This window comes from Lithobates pipiens, unplaced genomic scaffold (genome assembly GCF_037356315.1).
Source record: "Lithobates pipiens isolate NorthernLeopardFrog02 unplaced genomic scaffold, aLitPip1_a1.2 Scaffold_18, whole genome shotgun sequence".
Classification (NCBI taxonomy): Eukaryota; Metazoa; Chordata; class Amphibia; order Anura; family Ranidae; genus Lithobates; species Lithobates pipiens.
The window spans coordinates 644,230,495-644,253,418 of NW_027507758.1; the positions used below are offsets into that span (position 1 = coordinate 644,230,495).

The window sequence follows — 22,924 nt, forward strand, 5'->3', positions numbered from 1 at the left end:
TATAAAAAAGGGGAAAAACAGGTATTTAAAATATTTGTGTTGGCCAGTGTGTGCAGTAACTTTATTTATTAATACATTTTAGCAGAATTTTTAAGTGTGATCTCTGGTGGTAGAATTATTCCTCTCACTCCGACATTCGTGGTGATCCCTCACATGTGTGGTGCAATCACGCTCTACATACATATATACACAGTATGAGTGCGTTTACAGGTGTGTGCGGGGCAATGGGGGTCACTTTTCATTTTTTTATATAAATTTTATCATTATTTTTTTACTTGTTAATTTTTTAAATTTTTTTATAATTCATATTTTTTAAAATTGTTAATTTTTTTCTTATTTAACTGTATTTTTATCACACGTGAATAACAAACCCCCCATGTGATATCATTGGGCAGGTGACAGGTCCTCTTTATGAGACATGGGGGGTGTATTAGACCTCCAATGTCTCCTCTACCCTCCAATGCACAGATGGCGCTCGGTTAGATTTTTCCTTGGCGGTATCATTCTGGGAGGTCACATGACATCACTCTGATCTCTATTAATAAAACACAGACCTGACCGGAGAGGTGAGGAGGATTCTGGGAGGTCACATGACATCACTCTTATCTCTATTAATAAAACACAGACCTGACCGGAGAGGTGAGGAGGATTCTGGGAGGTCACATGAGATCACTTTTATCTCTATTAATCATTTCAGCCCCAAAAGATTTGGCCCCTCAATGACCAGAGCACGTTTTACAATTTGGCACTGCGCTTCTTTAACTGGTAATTGCGGTTATGCAATGTTGTCAACACTGAAGAAATGGCTGCACTCTAAGCCCCCGTACACACGGTCGGACATTCTGCCAATCAAATCCATTGGATTTTGTCTGACGGATTTTGTCCTACGGATTGTGTCCAAAACTGTGGCATACACGCGGTCGGACCAAGTTGTTGGATTTTGCGGTTGTCAAGAACACGGTGACGTAAGCCGTGTACGGCGGGACTAGAAAAGGGAAGTTCAGCACCACGTCCGGCACCCTTTGGGCTCCTTCTGCTGATGTCGTGTTTAGTAGAAGTTTGGGGAGAGACGATTCGCGCTTTTCAGATTAGTGATTCTGATCACTACCACTCTTCGGTTTCTGCTTGTCTTTGTGTATCTGATAATCAGTGTGTGTAGTCAGTAAGTATTTGCTTCTCATTGTGGACTATATATTGGTATAGTACGCTTTGAAAGGCATTTTTTATTGTCTGCTTGCTTCTGCTATTCAGTTCGTTCTTTCAGGCCTTGCTGTTTATCGGTGCTTTCTGGTGTCCGTTCTGACCAGCCGACCGTTTTCAAACCATGTTTCGTCTACGTACTCATTGTAGAGTTTGTGCTGTGCAGGGTCTTCGTGTTGAGGTTCTTACTTTGACACAAGCCCGGTCCATGAACAGGGAGGGGAGGCGTTTGTGGACCAAGAATTGGTTGCACCAGCATGACCAGTTCTCGCACATGCCTTTGCTCTGTGAGATCCACGAGAATAATCCTGATGATTTCAGGAATTATCTCCAGATGACGGACCCCGTTTTTTACTGTCTGCTGGCTTTGCTGACCCCTTATATCAGCAGGCAGGATACCTGCATGCGGCAAGCCATCACTCCGGAGCAGAGGCTCATCGCCACGTTGCGCTACTTGGCGACAGGGAGAAACCTTCAGGACCTCAAGTTCTCTCCAGGCATCTCCCCCCAGGCTCTGGGGCTCATTATTCCAGAGACCTGTTCTGCCATCATTCAGGTCCTGCAGAAGGACTATATGAAGGTAGGTTTTATCCTTAAACATCACATTCTATGTATTTCATGATTGCTAATGTCTTGCATTTCTTTCCTCATTCCCTAATTACCATCATTGCAATATGCTCTAATTCATATGCTCTGCCCCTTTGTCCTCAGGCATATTTGCCTCACTAACTTCCCCACCATGCTCTTCTTGGCCCATAAAACTATAGTCTAGTCACTTACCAATGTCTTTTGTCAGCTCCATAGTATTGCTTTCGCCTAAACACCCCCTAAAATGTCTACAAATGTTATGTGTGTGCTTCATGCAGAGTGACTTTTTTGAAATTTACTTTCAAAATATTTTATTTTATAGTAAAGGCACTTACATACGTATAACAGTACATAAACTAACTGCAGCAGGGAGGGCCTGCTGTCACAATGTAAGTAATGAAAACAGGAGACATTAGTGAAAGACAGACAATATCAAAAGGGTACAGTCGGCATGCCCTTCCTCATCGAGGGGCTACATGAAAAAGAGGTAAACGGAGGGTGACCCCCCCGGGAGAGCCCACCAAGTAGAACCATTAGGGGTAGCTCCCAGGAGCCCCCATCCCGACACCCCTAATAGGGAACTTGCTGTGCCAGGATGGGGGAGTATCCTCCCAGGCCCCTCCCTCTCAGAGGGATAAAGCAGTTGGAGGACCGTCTGCAGTGGGTACCGCAACATTAAGTTGGACTGTATGGTGAACCTGTCAATTACAGCTCTGTTGAGCAAACCAAAAACTTAGAACGACTAGAAGGACAGAGAAAAGAAAAGAGGAGGAGAAGAGGAGAACAGAGGGGGTCAGGGGAGGTAAGCTATGTCCTGAAAGGGTGGAAGGTTATAGCGGGGGAATGTTTCACATTCAATGTAAGAGAGGGCGCTTTAGGGGTGAGGTCTGGTCACTAGGGGAGAGCCTGGGGGTACCCCAGGCAGCAGAGAGATTCCCATGTAACGGGCCCAAGGGTCCCACACCTTTCGGAATTTAGGTGTGGTGTCTGACAGAATACCTGACAGTTTTTCTTGGGACATTATCCACGATATCTTCCTCTTAACTGCGAGGAAGGAGGGCTTGGGTTGCTTCCATGCGGAGGCAATCGCAATTTTGGCTCCTAATAGGATAAAATAAGTTAGTTTCTGAATGTTACCAGACATCAAAGGAACCGGGGTATTGAGTAACGCAACCTCTGGAGTTCTCGGAACCCGGCAGCCTGTGACTAAGTAAATCAAGTTGAAGATTTTAGTCCAGAACGAACGAAGTCTAGGGCATTCCCACCAGATGTGAATCATGGAGCCACGAAGTTGGCACCCCCTGAAACATAAGGGGTTAGCCGTGGGATATATTTTGGCTAGCCTTACTGGAGTGAGGTACCACCTGGTTATCAATTTGATGCTAGCCTCCATTAGTGAGGTGTTCTGGATCCCACGAAAGGATCTGGCTAGGGCCAGCTGCCAGGTTTCGAGACTGCCAGAGGTCTGGAGATCAGATTCCCAAGCCGTCATATAGGGGGATTTGCCCGTTGGGGAAGTGAGAGCCGCGTAGATCACTGAAATACCACCCCTCTGCTCCCCGATCCTACCACACCAGGCTTCATATTCAGTAAAGGAAGGAGGAAGGGGTTTGTTTTTCCAAAGTGAGTTCAAGAAGTGAGATATTTGTTGGAAGCGGAACCTCTCTGTGTCTGGTAGCTCTAAGTGTTCGATACAGTAAGCTAGGGAAATCGGACCCCTGGAATTGAAAAAGTGACCTATCCGGTATAGTCCCTTGTCCAACCACCATCTGAAGGCCTCAATGTTCAGACCAGGGGGAAAGTCATGATTACGGAACATGTGAGCAAGGGGTCTTAAAGTGGAGACTAGGGAAGGCTCTTTGCGAAGACCGTCCCATAGGGCGCAGGAGTGAGATAGGGATGGGGACATGATGGGCGGCCTGGCTTTGGGCGGGCACCATAATAGAAAATCTAGTGTATAGGAGGGTACCGAACAGCGTTCTATGGACTGCCAATCCGGTTTCTCATATTTGGAGTAGATCGAGGAGAGTTGGGCTAGGCGAGCTGCAAGGTAGTATTTGTGGAGGTTAGGCAGACCCAATCCCCCCCTGCGTCTGTGCAGGAAGAGCGTGTTTTGCGGTAGACGGTATCCCTTATTACCCCAGATATATTTCAGTATTTTGCTTTGCAGAGAGCAAAGGTGGTCCTTCCGAACTGGTATTGGCAGGGCTCGAAAATAGTAAAGGATTTTGGGGAGAAGGGTCATTTTTATGGAGTTAATCCGGCCAAGCCAGGATAGTTCATGTTTAGACCATGAGGAGAGATCAGTTTCCAGCTGTCTGTATAATTTGGGGTAATTGTGGGCATACAACATCTCTATTTTAGGTGTAAGGGAGATACCCAAGTATTGGATGGCAGTGTCACTCCATTGGAACGGAAAGGATTGTTTGAGTGAGAGGACTTGGTGGGTGGGGAGAGAAATATTCAACGCCACAGACTTGGAGTAATTAACCCTCAAGCCTGAGACCTTGGCAAAGTCGTCCAATACCCGGGATAAGTTGGGCAGGGTTGTGAGGGGGGAAGTGAGGAACAACAGTATGTCGTCCGCAAAGAGTCCACATTTGTGCGTTTGACTACCGCATTGGACACCTCCAATGTCCATATTGTGGCGGACTGCGATCGCCAGTGTTTCAATGGCTATTGCAAATATGAGGGGGGACAGGGGGCACCCCTGTCTGGTCCCCCTGGTGATGGGAATTGGCTCAGAGAGGTATCCCTGCATTCGGATTTGGGCCCTCGGCTGGGAGTATAAGGCCCGTAATAAGCCCAGGAAGCGAGCCCCAAATCCCCACCTGTCAAAGAGCTGGAAGATGTACTGCCATGAGACCGAGTCGAAAGCCTTCTGAATATCTAAGGAAAGGAGGAAGCCAGATTGTCCGGGTCCCCCTTCCCAATTAGACTGCAAAATGGAGATAATATCAATCGCCCTCCGAATTTGATCAGGTCCCTGTCTGCCGGGGATAAAACCAACTTGGTCCTTGTGGACGTAGCGTCCGATAAAGGAGGCTAACCTATTGGCCATAACTTTCGTGAGAATTTTGAGATCATTATTAATAAGGGAAATCGGTCTGTAGTTGCTGACATCTTCCAAGTTCTTGCCAGGTTTGGGGATGACCGTGATATACGCCGTGTTAAGGTGGGGATCCAGGGGGTCTCCATTAGCTTTATGATTACCGAGATTGGCCAGGTGAGGGGCTAGCGTGTTGGCAAAGGCTTTATAGTAAGGGATCGAAAGACCGTCAGGTCCAGGGGCGGAGCTTTTTTTAAGAGCCTTTATGACTTCCAGTATCTCCTCTGCCTGGAAGGGGGCTTCCATAACTTGTTTGTGAACGTCCGATAAGGCCGGGATGGGAAGTCCCTCCAAAAACTTTGGAAGGAGGTTATCTTTGGGAGGTGGGGAGCTGCTGTAGAGAGAGGTGTAAAAGTTCTGAAAGGCCTTCAGAACTGTGACCGGATTAGACGTGGGCGGGAGTCCTGCGCTTCTGATCCGAGGGAGGGTGCTCAGCTTGGTTCTAGGGGAGAGTCTATTAGCCAGGAGTGTGCCTATTTTGTCCGCCTGTGAGTAAAATTTGTGGCCAGACCACCTAACCGATTTTTCAGCTTTCGTGGTGAGGGCGAGATTGAGTTCTAAGCGAGTCTTGTCTAGTATGGAGGTGGGGGTGCGGAGGGGGTCCTTTTTGTGAAGAGCTCTGAGTTTAGAGTATTCCTCTTCTAGCTTCAGGATGGTTGATTGCCTTTCCCGTTTTATTTGAGAACCTAATTGCATGAATTTTCCCCTAATATATGCTTTGTGCGCCGCCCAAAGGGTTTCGGGGGAGACATCAGGAGTCGCATTAATAGAGAAATATTCCTGCAATGCTTTGTCGAGATCCATAACTCGTGATGGCTCCGAAAGGAGGGATTCATTTAACCTCCAATGCCTAGGGTGTCTCCCACTCGAACCCCCCAGGGCCGTCACAATTACCAGTGAGTGATCCGAGATCACTGTGTCAGTGATGGAGGCTTTGAGCATCCTGGGAAGGAGCGAGGAGGGGACAAGTATGTGGTCTATGCGTGCATATGATTGGTGAGGCGCTGAGAAGTGAGTGTAGTCTCTCTTTGTGGGGTTTAATTCCCGCCAGACATCGGATAACCCATGAGCGTGCAGCAATTTGGCGATCCGTAAGCTTGCCTTCGTGGGCCTGGTTAAGCGGGAACGTGAGGGGGAAGATTTATCAAGTCCTTGATCAAAGGCGACGTTAGAGTCCCCTCCGACAATAACCGTTCCCTCTAAAAGAGGTGCTAAGGTGCGCAGCAGGGATTCGAAGAATTTGGCCTGACCCGTGTTCGGGGCGTAGTAGGAGACCAAGGAGTAAAGTTGGTCCCCCACAGTGCCCTTTACAAGTAAATACCTGCCCTCCGGATCCGCTTTTTCAAAACTTTTATTGAATTTGCATGTTTTGGCAATCAAAATGGCTACCCCCCTGGTCTTGGATTCCGCGTTGGCTAAGAAGAACTGAGGGAAGTGGGCATGTAGGAACTTGGGACTATACCGGATAGGAAGGTGGGTTTCCTGAAGTAGAATTATATCTAGTTTCAGGGATTTGTAGTAATCAAGGGCTTTTCTCCGTTTGATGGGGGAATTAAGACCCTGAATGTTATGGGAGGCTATCTTAAGCCTAGCAGCCTGTGGATCAGCCATGGAGCAGAGGGGGAGCCCAGCATCTGAAAGCGACCTCACTTACCCAATCCATAGCGGGGTTCTCGGTAAGGGCATTGGGATCGGTGGCCCGAGGTTGTCTCCCAGGATACCATGTCGACTGGGTTGGCTCAGCCCAACCTGAGGAGAAAAAAAATAGTGTCATGTAAACATTCAACGGGGGTAGCTTACCATCAAGGGGGGAGAGAGGGGGAGAAAGGGCAAGGAAAGAAAGGGTTCCTGAGAAGAGAAAGAGGAGATCAGGGCAGGAGACACCCCCCGAAATCCCAAGAAAAAAGAATGTAGACAACCGACCCATAAGGTCAGAAGTCCCGACCCTCAGACGCCTGGGATAGGCCGAGGGAGGGAGAGTTACACATGTGGTCCCTCGCGGAACTGGGGACCCCTAGTCGGGTAACTACCCGAGCTGTGAAATCAACTTTAAATAGCAATAACATATAAGCAGCAATATACAAAAAAAGGAATTTTTCTTGAGGCACGGCTAAACATAATGTCTAGAAGACACTGGGGCTAAACAATGAATGCTGATCTTTAGGCATAAGGTAGGATGGTATATCCAGGGGGGGTGCTGTGGAATGCAGCCCCCTGGGAAATCCTCAAAGCAACCTTAGGGCCTAATTCGAGGGGATGTAAAAAAAAATATGTGGGGTTACGGGCAGTCCAGTAGATGGACTAAGTACTGCATAGCGTCCCGGAATATTGGAGGCAAAGGGGAGAAGGGTAGGACCAGGGTAGCACAAGTCCTAGGCGAGGGGAGGGCAAAAAGGGTTGGAGGGCCAAACTTTCAATGTTTGGGGAGCAGTCCTCCGGCCCTCTCCAGGACCTCGGACGGTCAGTCACAGAATGGAGAGTCTGAAAATGGGACTGGAAGTTGCTCAGGTGGGTGCATTATCCTTGACCTTCTTGGCTCTTCCGGAGGTCCACAACGGGGATTGTGGGCTGTTAGGAGTGGGTCGTTTGTTGGATCCTTGGCTAGGGTTAGAAGTGTCCATGTCAGCTTCTTGAGAAATGATTTTCAGCCTGGTGAGGAGCTTTTCCCCCTCGGGGAAAGTGGAGAAGGCAAAAGACTTCCCTTTGTCCGTGAACCTGACCGCAAATGGGAATGCCCATTTGTATTTTATGTCTTTTTGTGACATTGCAAGCAAGAGGGGTTTTAGAGCTCTCCGTCTCTGTATAGTGGAGGGGGAGAGGTCCGCAAAGATCTGAACCTGGTGACCCAGGTAATTGACGTGTTGCAGGGATCTGGCTCTCTTCATAACTTCTTCTTTCACCGAGAAGTGATGTGGTTTGGCCAGAACATCTCGCGGGGTGCCATCCTTCCTAGGGGGGCCGAGGGTTCTATGGACCCGGTCAAGTTCAAGCTTAGTAGCTGGGATGTCAGGGATTAGCTGTTGAATGAGGTCTTGCACCGCCCTGGACACATCAGTTATTGATTCTGGAAGCCCGCGAATTCTGACGTTATATCTGCGTGACCTATTTTCGAGGTCATCTATACGGGCCATGGCTATGTCCAATTGCTCCTGTACTGAGTAAATGTGCCTGGAGTTTTGGATGGATCTGGCTATGGTATCCTCCATTTTATGTTCGATCGTTTCGATCCGGGAGCCTAGGTTAATAAAATCAGCTTTCAATTCCCCCGTAATTTGCAAGGCAGTTTGGGAGAGGCCCCTCTCTAATAGTTCAGAGAATTTGCCAAACAGGGCATCCATGTGGGAGACTGGGTCTGCATGAGCAGCCTCGTGGGGGGCCATGGCGGCCTGGGTAACCCTGTAGGTCCCCGCTGGGGAGGGGGAGAACTCCTGGATGGTGCGTTCCAGCAGGGAGACCGTGGAGGCCGGGGACGGTGTGGCTTCCTTGGGGAGACCCCTGGGGTTGCCTGGGGTGGCGTGGAGAGGAGGAAAGTCTGTATCTGACCTGAAATCCACTGTGCCTGCGGATCTGTGATCCTGAGACAGGAGCTGTGCTGCGGTGGCCATCTTGGATTTCTCCCTCACGTCCAATGAAGCGAACAGCGGGCCCAGATTGCGTTTAGCCAGTCCACCGGTCATTCAGAAATGTGCCCCAATACTTCGGGAGTCCGCCCCTATAGCTCGGGAAGCGGAAGGGTAGCCGTGTCGTGCGGTAGGGGTTCCGTCGTTCCGCGAGGCAGCGGAGCTTTAGATGATCGCGGCCATCTTGGAAGCCTCGCGCATGCGCACCTCCGACTTTTTTGAAATTTTTGGGGTTGTGCCAAACTCATTAGTATCCCCACTCCCCCGAACTGCTAGCTCAGCTGATAGCAATCCTCTATCTGATGACTTGACCAAACCCAATACACACTATACCTACCTTTTTGATGATCACATTTATGGACGAGTTCACCAAAGCATGTAGTGTAAGGGCCTGCCTCAATACTTTCAAATGCTAGTTTTATTTTTTAAACACATTAATTTTCTTGCTATGTACTAGCAGAATGTCAAAATGTCCTTCCATTTAGTTATTATGACACTTCTTACCTGTCCGGTGGGCTGCCAATAGTGTAACTAAGGAGGGGCTTCCCAAAATATCACACATTATTTAGGCATTCAGCTCTCAATCAAGTGGAGAGCGTTACCTCTCCTAAACATCCCCCCTCATTTTTTATCAAGGGCCCATCAGATGGGGGGGATGGGGGGTTAGGACTCTCATAAGGGGACCTTATACTTTAGGCTTTAAATACTCATTTTACAAAATGTTATACTAATTTTGTCCAAAAATGTGGGTGTCTAATCTGCATGCAATGTTGATTTGTAAAATTACTAGTTTGTTTTCTTGTGTCACTACACAGTGTCCTTCAACGCAACAGGAATGGCAGACTGTGGCCTCCCACTTTGCCATTTTTCGATAAGTTGTGCCTTTTTCAGCAACAGTGCAAACCCAAGTTCAGAGCGAGATGAGGGGACAGGACAGTCTCTTCTTCAGATAATCTTATTATGTTGTGGGTCTGCTACACACACACCTTCTTTTTGTTAACTAATGTGTAGTGCATTACTGATCTAAATCATGCTCATTTTCAGCACTCTGGCAGTAAAATGGCATGATTGTCCAAATTTACACCTCACTGTGGGTGCTTTTTACTAAAGGCACATCCACTATGCACTACAAGTGCACTGCAAAAGTACACCTGAAACTGCACTTGGAGTGCAACGTGGAGTTGCCTTTAGTAAATCACACTCCTTCTCAGCACAAAATAAAATTTGACTACAAACATTTTATGCCCAATGAAAAAGGGAGCCACACATTGTTGAGAATTCAACTTTTTAATACAAGCACATTCATATGTGCGTTTATTAAAGGTTTTTACAACAAACCAAGATATTTTGTGTATCCAAAACAGAGTTTAATCATATTTTTTTTTACTTGTTTTTTTTTGTGTAAACAGGCAGGCATCAAACCGTAAAATACAGAACACAGGAACTTACAAAGTTCAACTTGGAAAAGTGAAGACAATATCAGACATGAGTATGTACAAACTGGGCTGATATTGCCTTCATCAGATGGGGTGTCACCCCTGAAAATCCAAATTTGGAAGATGCACACAGTGTGTCAACTTGTGCTATCTCCCATCATGGGGATGAATGTACATGCTTTGGGGCTGCAACCCCTTCATCTCAGCCACTTTAAACAAAACACGTACATTGATCCCCCATGATGAGAGATAGTGTATGTTTACACACACTGTGCATCTTCCAAATTTGTAATTTCAAGAAATACAAAAATGTTTGTTTAAAATATCAAAAATAAAACCCTATCTAGTTTTGTGTGTTTCACATTCTCCCCAAAACATCAATGATGTTCTTCATTTTATTTTTAACATCATTGATGTTTTGCTGTATATTTTCCAAATCCCGATTGCACCCCATTATCTCCCCAATCAGGATCTGGGCACTTTCACTGGTAAAACGGGAATCTTCTTCCACATCACCTACAAAACAAACAAAAAAAACGCACCATGTATTAAAAATATGGTGACATACATTGATTAGCTTACCGGAAGCTGTGTTCTCCGACACTCACCTGTTGTGGTGACAATTTGCCCAACCTCCACAATCTCTCCTTCCTCCTCCTCCTCCTGCTCCTCTGTTTCTGCTTTTGGAAGTTGCCCTTCTTTGGGAGGGGTGTGGTCCCTGGTGTCCTCATGGTCCCTGGTGTCCTCATACTTGCTGAGTCTTCTCTCCCCTATGAGAATGTAAACAAAGAATAATTAGCACACAGAGGGCAGAAATAGGAATCTGAAACATTGCTTGGAAGTGTTGGACAATTGTGTTTTTTGGCAGAGTTCCAAGGTGAGAACATTATTGGGGACACTTTGTTAAGCTGGAATACTTCCCTGCAGAAAGATGTTTCTTACGAATGAATGAAACCATGACCTTGAAAGTGGCCATTTTAAAATGCACAACATGAAATCAAAGCACATGGAGCAGTATGCAAGCAAGAATAATCATATGAACACATGACAACTACTTACTTTTTTTAAGAACACGCTTGATCCTTCTGTACTGCTCGTGCTCCCTCAGTTTCAGGTCTGACCAGCATTTTCTCAGTTGATCCTTGGATCGGTGTACCCCAAAATTCTTATGAAGACTCTTCACAACTTTAGACATGATCTTGGCCTTTCGGATATTTGGATTTGGGTAAGGGCCATACTTCCCATCATAGTTGGTCCTGTTCAATATGTCCACCATCTCCAACATCTCTCCAAAAGACATATTTGAGGCCTTAAATCTTCTCTTCCTGGATCGGGACGTTTCAGGCTCCGGGCTTTCCTCACCCTCCTCCTCGTTAGTGGAAGTATTATTAGTGCGCACCTGCGTTCTCTCCGCCACGTGCTCTCCCCACTGCGCCGGAAGCAAAGGGGCGGGGGAATAGACTCGAAAGAACGTCAGCGGCGGGCGGAGTTTCACGCATGCGCACTGTATATAAAACGCAACACACGTGTATCGTCTGTACGATCTGGGAAGAGAGTGAGGCGCGGACGTGACGATCGTGCAAACGAAGGTAACATTTTTAACTTGGTGCATCACTAGACTAGACTGCTTGTATCTAGGCCGATGTTGTGACAAGATTAGGAGGATTTTTAATGGCATTAATAGTATTTGAGGGTTTGTGTTGTGTCTTGCAGACAATATGGATCCATTCAAAAACCCAAATTTTATGGGGCTATTCCTCGAACTCTACAAGGAGATACCCTGCCTGTGGCAGTTCCACAACAAGTTTTATGATGACATAACAAAGAGGAAGGCAGCGCTGGAGAAACTTCTTTCTTTGGTGCGGATCATGGTCCCCGCGGCAGACATGGCATATCTGAATAGGAAAATTGGGGGCATGAAGATTACATATCTCAGGGAGAGAAAGAAGCACCTGGAGTCCTTGAGAGCAGGAGATACAGATGCCGTTTATTACCCCAGGATGGTTTACTTTGATAGGCTGCATTTTCTGGTAGACCAGGGGGTACCCAGGCCACCACTCAGGCCACCACTCTCTAGTCTTCCTTCAAGGCATCCGTCACCCCCAGCTGAGGCTTCTGATGTCCAACCTGGGCCTTCCAGGCAGCAACATGTGGTGGGGCCCAGCTTGAGACAGGTATTGCATTGTTGAACATATTTCTTGTGTTACATTTAATGATGTTAACTAGATGTTCTTATTGATCAGTAAGTTGTGATTTATCAAAGTGGTTTACATCTCAATAGACAGTAGTGACCAAAAATGATTGGGACGGAAAAGAAAAATGCTGGGCTCAGAATGATAGTCTGTTCTATTTGGTAACATTCAATTTGCAAAAGTCATGAGCTAAAAATGGTGTGATTGATGATCAAAAAACTAAAACTATGTCCCCTTTTCATACACAGGAAGACCTCAGTCAGGGGGAGGCTGTGGCAAGTGGCAGCCAGGAGGTCGACCAACGCCCTCCTTCTCCTCCTGCCCCAACTACAGGAGCCCAGCCACAGCCTCGAAGGATGCCTGGAGGGAAGTGCCCAAGGAAGACGAGTGAGTGATGGCCTGGGTTCAGTCTGGTCTGCCAGAAGATGCAGCTTCTTGAAGAACCACATCCTGGGGACATAAATGGCATCTGATTTTCCTGATCTCTAGGACTTCTGGACCAGACTTCTCTCCCTGAGATATGTACTCCTCAGGCCACCAATTTTTGATATTCTAATTTGTTCATGTCTGCCCTGGGGGCCAAAGGCTGCACCAAAGTAACAAGTTTCTCCAGCGCTGCCTTCCTCTTTTTATTTTATTGCGACCAAAATAAAGGTTTTTTTTGTTTGATGAAATACTTGCGTATGTGTTTTCCTTCCAAAAGGCCAGTTTATTTGTGAGCAGGCAGGTACATTTCAAAAATACAAAGTGAAATGAATAACAAGGGGTACCAACACTAAACAACCTCCTGTAGATTAAAAACGAAAAACCAAAAAATAAAATAATGTTGTTGTGGTAAGTTTACACACAAAAAACACCCCAAAAAACTGAGAAATTAGCAAACTGTCTTTAAAGGAGATTTTTAGGAATTAAAAAAACAAAAACATCCAAAAAAGAATAAACAAAATCTAAAATTGTGTAGATGTGACGCAAAATAAAATTGTATTTCCGAAATGGTTAAAAAAGAGTAATGAAATGCGTTGGGGAGAAGTGTGTGTGACTATGAGCATCAAAAGAAGTTCCTTCTTGCAGCATTGTAAAGAACAAGAGAATGCGCTTCATGAAAGAATTTTTAACATTGCAGCGTGACGAATGTGCTATATCGATTACGAGCCGTAGTTTTACCTGAACGAGCGCTTCCGTGCCGGAATTTGAATGTGAGCATGCGTGGCACTTTGTCCGTTCGGAGTAGGCTACACATGATCGGAGTATGTCCGATCGGACCAGTTTGTCGGAAAATATTTCCAACAAGTTGGAAAATTGGGTCCGGTGGATATTCCGACGGAAACAGTCCGATGCAGACCACACACAGTCGGATTATCCGACAAAATGGTCCGATAGGAAACATTCCGTCGGAATCTCCGACCGTGTGTACAAGGGCTATGTATGGTGGATGTCTACATGGAGACGATGGATGATCACATCAAAGTCTGAGGAACGTCTCTGATGGAGCCTCTTTGTATTCTTATATAATGAGGTTTTATTGGAATTCTAAAAGAAATGAATATTTGGACATTTTCTGCTGATTCTTCTGAATACCAACATATTGTCCCCTCAGAAATCTTCCAATCAGATCGCTCCACATTTACACCCCTCCCCCCCCCCATACACCCAGCCTGAGGAAGGTTTAGACTTGTTCTGACTTCTTCAATAAAAAAATGATAAGGGAGAAGGGAAAGGGGAAAAGGAGAAACCTTCACACAAAAGGCCTCAAGGAAAAGTGTTGGTTCTATTGGACTTTTTAGGCAAAAATAAAAAAACAATATATTCAAAAGTATTATTTATTTAAAAAAAAAACTAAAGTTTAGAACAAAGACAAAAAAGGGATTTAAAAAAACATATTAAGTATTACTTAATATCCTGTCAAGATTAGTACAGTCTACACATAATTCATATTCATTTCCATATATATCCAAAAATGAACAGCTTACCGTATATACTCGAGTATAGGCTGACCCGAATATAAGCCGAGGCCCCCAATTTACCCCCAAAAAACTGGGAAATGTATTGACTCGTGTATAAGCCAAGGGTGAGACATGCCTGTCCATCCCTGTGTGTCCGTCCATCCCTGTGTGTCCGTCCATCCCTGTGTGTCCGTCCATCCCTGTGTGTGTGTCCATCCCTGTGTGTCTGTCCGTCCATCCCTGTGTGTGTGTCCATCCATCCCTGTGTGTGTGTCCATCCATCCCTGTGTGTGTGTCCATCCATCCCTGTGTGTGTGTCCATCCATGCCTGTGTGTGTGTCCATCCATCCCTGTGTGTGTGTCCATCCATCCCTGTGTGTGTGTCCATCCATGCCTGTGTGTGTGTCCATCCATGCATGTGTGTGTGTCCATCCATCCCTGTGTGTGTGTCCATCCATGCCTGTGTGTGTGTCCATCCATCCCTGTGTGTGTGTCCATCCATCCCTGTGTGTGTGTCCATCCATGCCTGTGTGTGTGTCCATCCATCCCTGTGTGTGTGTCCATCCATGCCTGTGTGTGTGTCCATCCATCCCTGTGTGTGTGTCCATCCATCCCTGTGTGTGTGTCCATCCATGCCTGTGTGTGTGTCCATCCATCCCTGTGTGTGTGTCCATCCATGCCTGTGTGTGTGTCCATCCATCCCTGTGTGTGTGTCCGTGCAGCCTTGTGTGTCCAGCCTACCTGTGTCCCGAGCCTCCGTCCCGTCCCGAGCCTCTGTCCCATCCCGAGCCGAGCCTCCGTCCCGAGCCGAGCCTCCGTCCTTCTGCCATGCCAGGATCGCCGCTCTTCGTCGGCACCTCGGCGGCCATTCCACTGTTCAAAAGCCGCGCCTCTGTCTGTGATAGGCGGAACACTCAATTTCCCAGCAGTCAGTGTTCCGCCTATCACGGACATCCTCTCATCCTCGTCCGTAGTATGAGGATGAGCGGATGTCCGTGATAGGCGGACCACTGACTGCTGGGAAATTGAGTGTTCCGCCTATCACAGACAGAGGCGCGGCTTTTGAATAGTAGAATGGCCGCCATCTGTCTGCTCGACACGCTGATCGAGCAGGCAGACGGCGATGACTCGAGTATAAGCCGAGGGGGGCACTTTCAGCCTCAAAAAAGAGGCTGAAAATCTCGGCTTATACTCGAGTATATACGGTATACATTAATACAGGAAGTAAATGAGACAGGATATCAGGTATAGAACTAAAACTTAGATATGTTGTGGAGATATGTTTTTCTAGAACATATCTAAGTTTTAGTTCTATACCTGATATCCTGTCTCATTTACTTCCTGTATTAATGTATAAGCTCTTCATTTTTGGATATATATGGAAATGAATATGAATTATGTGTAGACTGTACTAATCCTGACAGGATATTAAGTAATACTTAATATGTTTTTATAAATCCCCTTTTTTGTCTTTGTTCTAAACTTTAGTTTTTTTTAAAATAAATAATACTTTTGAATATATTGTTTTTTATTTTTGCCTAAAAAGTCCAATAGAACCAACACTTTTCCTTGAGGTCTTTTGTGTGAAGGTTTCTCCTTTTCCCCTTTCCCTTCTCCCTTATCATTTTTTTATTGAAGTTATGACGAGGACGTGGCAACTGTTTTTTTTTTTTTACTTTTTAGTGTATCCACAGATACCACCCTGTGATAGATACACACCCCTATTTATTGTTCTGATCTCTGTATAGAAAGAGGAAGTTGGAAGCTCCGAGCAATGAGTTGTGTAAGAAGACTCCGATAGAGGAAGTAGAAGAAACCCCCCTCCCCCGCCTCCTCTTCCTGCATTAGGAAGTCATTGTACGTAACATTCACATCAACTTCTTATTCACACACATTCCATCTTCATACCGTAGAAGAAGTTGGACTCTCTTGGTGCCGTGGTTCCGGGTTTTATCTTCCAGAATCTTCTGTGATTGGACTCTTCACCTTTCTAGAACTATCTTCAGGTCTCTTCATTGTTGGGAAGTACAGACAATCTGATTGGAGGATGTATGGGCAGATCTAACAAGGTGAGACCCCACCAAGCATTCATGGCAATGTGGGGGCTGCATTCATGGCCAGAACGCTGGGGGCTGCATGCATGGCAATATGCTGGGGGCTGCATTCATGGCAATACGCTGGGGGCTGCATTCATGGCCATACGCTGGGGGCTGCATGCATGGCAATATGCTGGGGGCTGCATTCATGGCAATACGGTGGGGGCTGCATTCATGGCAATACGGTGGGGGCTGCATTCATGGCAATACGGTGGGGGCTGCATCCATGGCAATACGCTGGGGGCTGCATTCATGGCAATACGGTGGGGGCTGCATTCATGGCAATACGCTGGGGGCTGCATGCATGGCAATACGCTGGGGGCTGCATGCATGGCCATACGCTGGGGGCTGCATGCATGGCAATACGATGGGGGCTGCATGCATGGCAATACGATGGGGGCTGCAGATGGGCACTGACCCTTATTTTGCTTCACATGTCTTTATTTAAAATGTAAGATTTATTTATTTATTTTTTCCTGAGACTTCCTTTTTAAAGTGAAGGTGTGTGGTAGAAGCCGATTAAATCCAGTATATCCAAATAACACACCCGAGCTCATCTGTTCACCACACACAGCACAAAGGCGGGAGAATTCTGGTTGGGCCGTGTATTAGAGCTCCGATGAACACTTAGGCCGCGTACACACGGGCGGACTGTTCGCCCAACCTTGTCCGCTGAACAGTGTTTGGGCGGACAGTCCGCTCGTGTGTGGGCTTTCAGCGGACAGTTTCAGCGGACAGTTGGACGGACAAAGTCTTTCGGAAATTCCGAAAAACTGTCCGCTGAAACTGTGTTTGAGCGAACAGTCCACCCGTGTGTGGGCTTGTCCGCTGTACTTTCGAAATGAGCGGACTGTTCCCGCTCGGAAAGTCCGCCCATTTCGAGCGCGTGTACAGGTAGGCGGGGCCCGCGAAGGAGACGTCGCGGGCTCCGCCGCCTGGAATGGGCTTAAAGGGGAACCCCAACGCCGAAAAAAATCGGCGTGGGGGTTCCCCCCAAGTCCACACCAGACCCTTGTCCGAGCACGCTACCCGGCCGGCCAGGAAAGGGGGGCGAGCGAGCGCGCACCCCCTCCTGAGCCGTACCAGGCCGCGTGCCCTCAACATGGGGGGTGCCTTAGGGAAGGGGGGGGCCGCGCGGCCCCCCCACCCCAAAGCACCTTGTCCCCATGTTGATGAGGACAAGGGCCTCTTCCCGACAACCCTGGCCGTTGGTTGTCGGGGTCTGCGGGCGGGGGGCTTATCGGAATCCGGGAGCCCCCTTTAAGAAGGGGGCCCCCGGATACCGGCCCCCCACCCTATGTGAATGAGTATGGGGTACAATGTACCCCTACCCATTCACCTGTGGAATAAAGTACAAAAAAAAACACAACACATGGAAAAAGTATTTTATTGCACAGCTCCGGGGGTCTTCCGTCTTCGGGGGTCTTCTCGCCGGACTCCTCCGCTATGTGTGTGTAGCTCTTTTACTAGCGGAGGAGTCCGGCTTTCTTCCTCCCCGCCGCCGGCCTCTTCTCCCGACTTCGGGGGTCTTGTCCCCCTCTTCGGTTCTTCTGCCGGGCCACCGCGCCTGGTCCGGTGGCCCGGTCTTCTGTCGCCGTCTTCCGTTCTTCTGTCGCCGCCTTCGGTTCTTCTGCCGGGCCACCGCGCCTTCTTGTAGCTCTTTTACAGGCGGTGGCCCGGTCTTCTGTCGCCGCTGTCGTCGTCGCCGCCGCCGCCTTCCGTTCTTGTTCTTCTTCTTGTTCTTCTTCTTCTCCTGGAGATGTTGACTCGACGAGCTCTCCGGCCGGAATGCCAGGGACACGCTCCGCTGCCACTTATATAGTGACAATGGGGCGGTGTCACATGGTATATGTCACATGGGTTGGTCACATGGGTTGATGTCACATGGGGACTATGACATCGTAAGGGGGCGGGGTCACCATGTGACCAACCCATGTGACATATACCATGTGACACCGCCCCATTGTCACTATATAAGTGACCGCACAGCGCGGCTCTGGCATTCCGGCCGGAGAGATCGTCGAGTCAACATCTCCAGGAGAAGAAGAAGAACAAGAAGAAGAACAAGAACAAGAACGGAAGGCGGCGGCGGCGACGACGACAGCGGCGACAGAAGACCGGGCCACCGCCTGTAAAAGAGCTACAAGAAGGCGCGGTGGCCCGGCAGAAGAACCGAAGGCGGCGACAGAAGAACGGAAGACGGCGACAGAAGACCGGACCAGGCGCGGTGGCCCGGCAGAAGAACCGAAGAGGGGGACAAGACCCCCGAAGTCGGGAGAAGAGGCCGGCGGCGGGGAGGAAGAAAGCCGGACTCCTCCGCTAGTAAAAGAGCTACACACACATAGCGGAGGAGTCCGGCGAGAAGACCCCCGAAGACGGAAGACCCCCGGAGCTGTGCAATAAAATACTTTTTCCATGTGTTGTGTTTTTTTTTGTACTTTATTCCACAGGTGAATGGGTAGGGGTACATTGTACCCCATACTCATTCACATAGGGTGGGGGGCCGGTATCCGGGGGCCCCCTTCTTAAAGGGGGCTCCCGGATTCCGATAAGCCCCCCGCCCGCAGACCCCGACAACCAACGGCCAGGGTTGTCGGGAAGAGGCCCTTGTCCTCATCAACATGGGGACAAGGTGCTTTGGGGTGGGGGGGCCGCGCGGCCCCCCCTTCCCCAAGGCACCCCCCATGTTGAGGGCACGCGGCCTGGTACGGCTCAGGGGGGGGGGCGCGCTCGCTCGCCCCCCTTTCCTGGCCGGCCGGGTAGCGTGCTCGGACAAGGGTCTGGTGTGGACTTGGGGGGAACCCCCACGCCGATTTTTTTCGGCGTTGGGGTTCCCCTTTAAGCCCATTCCAGGCGGCGGAGCCCGCGACGTCTCCTTCGCGGGCCCCGCCTACCTGTACACGCGCTCGAAATGGGCGGATTTGCCTCCTCCTTACGTGGGCGAGTCCGTTCATTTCAAAAGTTGAGCGAACTGTTTGCCCAACCTTGTTCGTCAAACAGTCCGCTCGTGTGTGGGCAAGTCCGCTCATGCAAATTTTGAGCGGACTGTTTGCCCAAACTGTTTGACGAACAAGGTTGGGCAAACAGTCCGCGCGTGTGTACGCGGCCTTAGACTGAATTTTAATGGTTTAAAGAATGTCAGACAAAATGGTCGGCCCTCGAGCATGTTCACTTCATCAAATCTGGCCCTCTTTGAAAAAAGTTTGGACACCCCTGATATAGATAATATATAAATGGATGATGTATACTGTATATAGAGAGGAGCGTCTGTATCATTCTATATATCCCTGTGTATAACATCCCCCCACTGATACCATAGATCAGAAGTCTGTATATTGTGTATTCTCCATATAGATAATGTATAAATGGATGATGTATACTCAGGGGTGTACCTAGAGCATTTGGCACCCAGGGCAGATCCTATATCTGGCACCCCCCCCCCCCCCCACCATAAAATGTAAAAACACCCACTGTGTCCCCTGCATACCTCTGCATCCTTCAATATCTTTTTGTCACTACTGTGTACCCCCCTCTCCACAACTGCACCTCTGGACCCCTTTAAATTACACAGCACCCTGCACCTCTGGACCCCTTTACATTACACAGGACCTTGCACCTAAGGACCTCTTTACATTACACAGAAGCCTGCACCTCTGGACCCCTTTACATTACACAGCTCTTGTACCTCTGGACCCCTTTACATAACATAGCACCCTGAACCTCCTGACCCCTCTACATTACACAGCGCCCTGCACCTCTGGACCCCTTTACATTACACAGGACCTTGCGCCTAAGGACCTCTTTACATTACACAGCACCCTGCACCTCTGGACCCCTTTACATTACACAGGACCTTGCACCTAAGGACCTCTTTACATTATACAGCAGCCTGCACCTCTGGACCCCTTTACATTACACAGCAGCCTGCACCTCTGGACCCCTTTACATTACACAGCTCTTGTACCTCTGGGCCCCTTTACATAACATAGCACCCTGAACCTCCTGACCCCTTTACATTACACAGCCCTTGTACCTATGGATCCCTTTACATTACACAGCACCCTGAACCTCTGGACCCCTAAACATTACACAGCCCTTGTACCTCTGGACCCCCTTACATTACACAGCACCCTGAACCCCTTTACATTACACAGCCCCTCACAGCCCTGGACCCTCTGCATGTTACACAGACCCCCTACAGTGCAGACCCCCCTCCCTACCATACAGACCCCCATCTACAGTGTAGACCCCCCTACAGTACAGAATCCTCCCCTACAGTGCAGACCCTCCTACAGTACAGACCCCTCCACCCTATAGCGCAGACCCCCCCTTACAGTGCAGACCCTCCTACAGTACAGACCCCTCCCCCTACAGCGCAGACTCCCCTACAGTACAGAATCCTCACCTACAGTACAGACCCCCCTACAGTGCCGAATCTTCCCCTAAAGTACAGACCCCCCCTACAGTGCAGGACCCCTCCTACAGTGCAGGACCCCTTCTACAGTGCAGGACCCCTTCTACAGTGCAGGACCCCCCTACAGTGCAGACCCCCCTACAGTGCAGACCCCCCTACAGTGCAGACCCCCCTACAGTGCAGACCCCCCTACAGTGCAGACCCCCCTACAGTGCAGGACCCACCACAGTAAAGAACCCCCCTACAGTGCACAGCCTCCCCTAAGGACCCATACTGTACCTCAAGCCCAAGGCAGCGGCATTGCAGGGGGGAGGTGCGAGCAGCACCCGAGTGGAGTGTCACCTGTCGGCTCAGTGATCCGGGAACCGGCGCAATAATCCCCTTCTCTCTGTGGTCGCGTGACTCACGACGCGCCGTTCTGATCAGTCTCGGCAGCGGCTGTCACTCACAGCTGAGCAGCTTGAAGCCGCCTCCCCCTCCTTGTCTACACAGTGCTGTGCATGCAGGAGGGGGAGGCGGCTTCACTCTGCTCGGCTGTGAGTGACAGCCGCTGCCGGGATTGATCAGAACGGCAGCGCGGCGCGACGCGACCACAGAGAGAAGGGGATTATTACGCTGGGTCCCGGATCACTGAGCCAGCAGATGTCACTCTCCACTCGAGTGCTGCTCGCACCCCCCCTGCAATGCCGCCCACTGCCAGTGCCTCGGGCTCTCTCTGTGTGGGCTGCGAACCCGAGGCACGTCGTTGTCTCCTCTTTAGTTGCGGAGGGGGGGGGGACGCTGGCCTGACACCCCCCCCAGTGTGTGGCACCCGGGGCAGCCCGCCCCCCCCACTTAGTGCGCCACTGTGTATACTGTATATAGAGAGGAGTGTCTGTATTAGTCTATATATCCCTGTGTATAACATTCCCCCACTGATATCATAGATCTGAAGCCTGTATATTGTGTAGTCTCCATATAGATAATGTATAAGTGAATGATGTATACTGAGTAGAGGAGCAGAGTTTGTATCATTCTATATATCCCTGTGTATAATATCCCCCCCGCTGATACCATCGATTGACAGACAGCGGTGCCTGTTTTCAGGCAAATATCTCCTAAACCATGTAGGTTTAGGAGATATTTCTTGGACCTACAGGTAAGTCTTAATCTAGGCTTACCTGTAGGCCAAAGTGGTTTGTAAGGGTTTACAACCACTTTAAAGAGACAGTGTACCTGTTTTTTGGTGAGAGGTAAGATGCTTTTCTCGATACATTTTGTACAAATATGAGCTTGCCACACCTGTTAGTGGCACAGAAGATTAGTAAAGGTAGGAGAGGGCGACGTGGGACATGCTTCTTAAAAGAGAGCCCAAGGAAAATATGCAAATTAGGTGTTTTGCATTATTTTAGGAGCAGAAACCCCGAACACAAATGCTCCAAATAACATAAGACATAAGAAATAATAGGATTTTTTATATACAGCTTACCTGTAAAATCCTTTTCTTGAGAGTACATCACGGGACACAGGAGCTTCATTACATAGTGGGTTATATAGGCACCTCTGGTGATTGGACACTGGTTGACCCAATTAAAGAGAATTCCTCCCCTATATAACCCCTCCCATTAGGGAGGCACCTCAGTTTTGTAGCAAAGCAATAAGAAACCACGTAAAACCCAAGAGGGGCGGGAGCCCTGTGTCCCGTGATGTACTCTCAAGAAAAGGATTTTACAGGTAAGCTGTATATAAAAAATCCTATTTTCTTGATCATACATCACGGGACACAGGAGCTTCATTACATAGTGGGATGTCCCATAGCAATGCTCAGGTTGAGGGGAGGGAGACACAGATCATAATTCTAGACCGCCAGGGACCTGAGGACCTAAACTGCAGCCTGCAGTACACTGCGCCCGAAGGCGATATCCTCTTGCCCTCTGACATCCACCTGATAGAATCTGGTGAATGTGTGGACTGATGACCAAGTCGCAGCCTTACAGATCTGAGCCAGGGAGGCCTGGTGATGCACTGCCCAAGAAGCACTGACAGCCCTAGTAGAGTGCGCTCTCACCTGAAAAGGAGGAATCTTCCCCTTTAAGTCATAGGCCTGAGAAATAACCTGTCTGATCCACCTTGAGAGAGTGGACTTTGACGCTGCCTGACCCCTTTTAGGGCCTTCTGGCAGAATAAATAAACAGTCAGTTTTCCTTATCTGAGCAGTTGCTTGAAGATAAAGACTGATTGCTCTAACCACATCCAAAGTGTGTAAGGATTCTTCCTCTGTGGACTGAGGATTTGGAAAAAAGGATGGTAGGATTACATCCTGATTCAGGTGGAAACCTGAAACTAC

General features: G+C 48.6%; 2 protein-coding genes across 3 annotated transcripts in view; one reads left to right on the forward strand and one right to left on the reverse strand.

The window, feature by feature from the left end:
• Positions 1 to 22,924, reverse strand: part of LOC143989797 (uncharacterized) — a 765,658-nt gene that overhangs the window by 473,271 nt on the left and 269,463 nt on the right. The window lies entirely within an intron of this gene.
• Positions 1 to 22,924, forward strand: part of LOC143986910 (uncharacterized) — a 165,590-nt gene that overhangs the window by 34,523 nt on the left and 108,143 nt on the right. Inside the window, exon 3 of the mRNA XM_077485319.1 lies at positions 2,566 to 2,580. Within this exon, the coding sequence (XP_077341445.1) occupies positions 2,566 to 2,580 (15 nt within the window). The remainder of the gene's footprint in view (positions 1 to 2,565; positions 2,581 to 22,924) is intronic.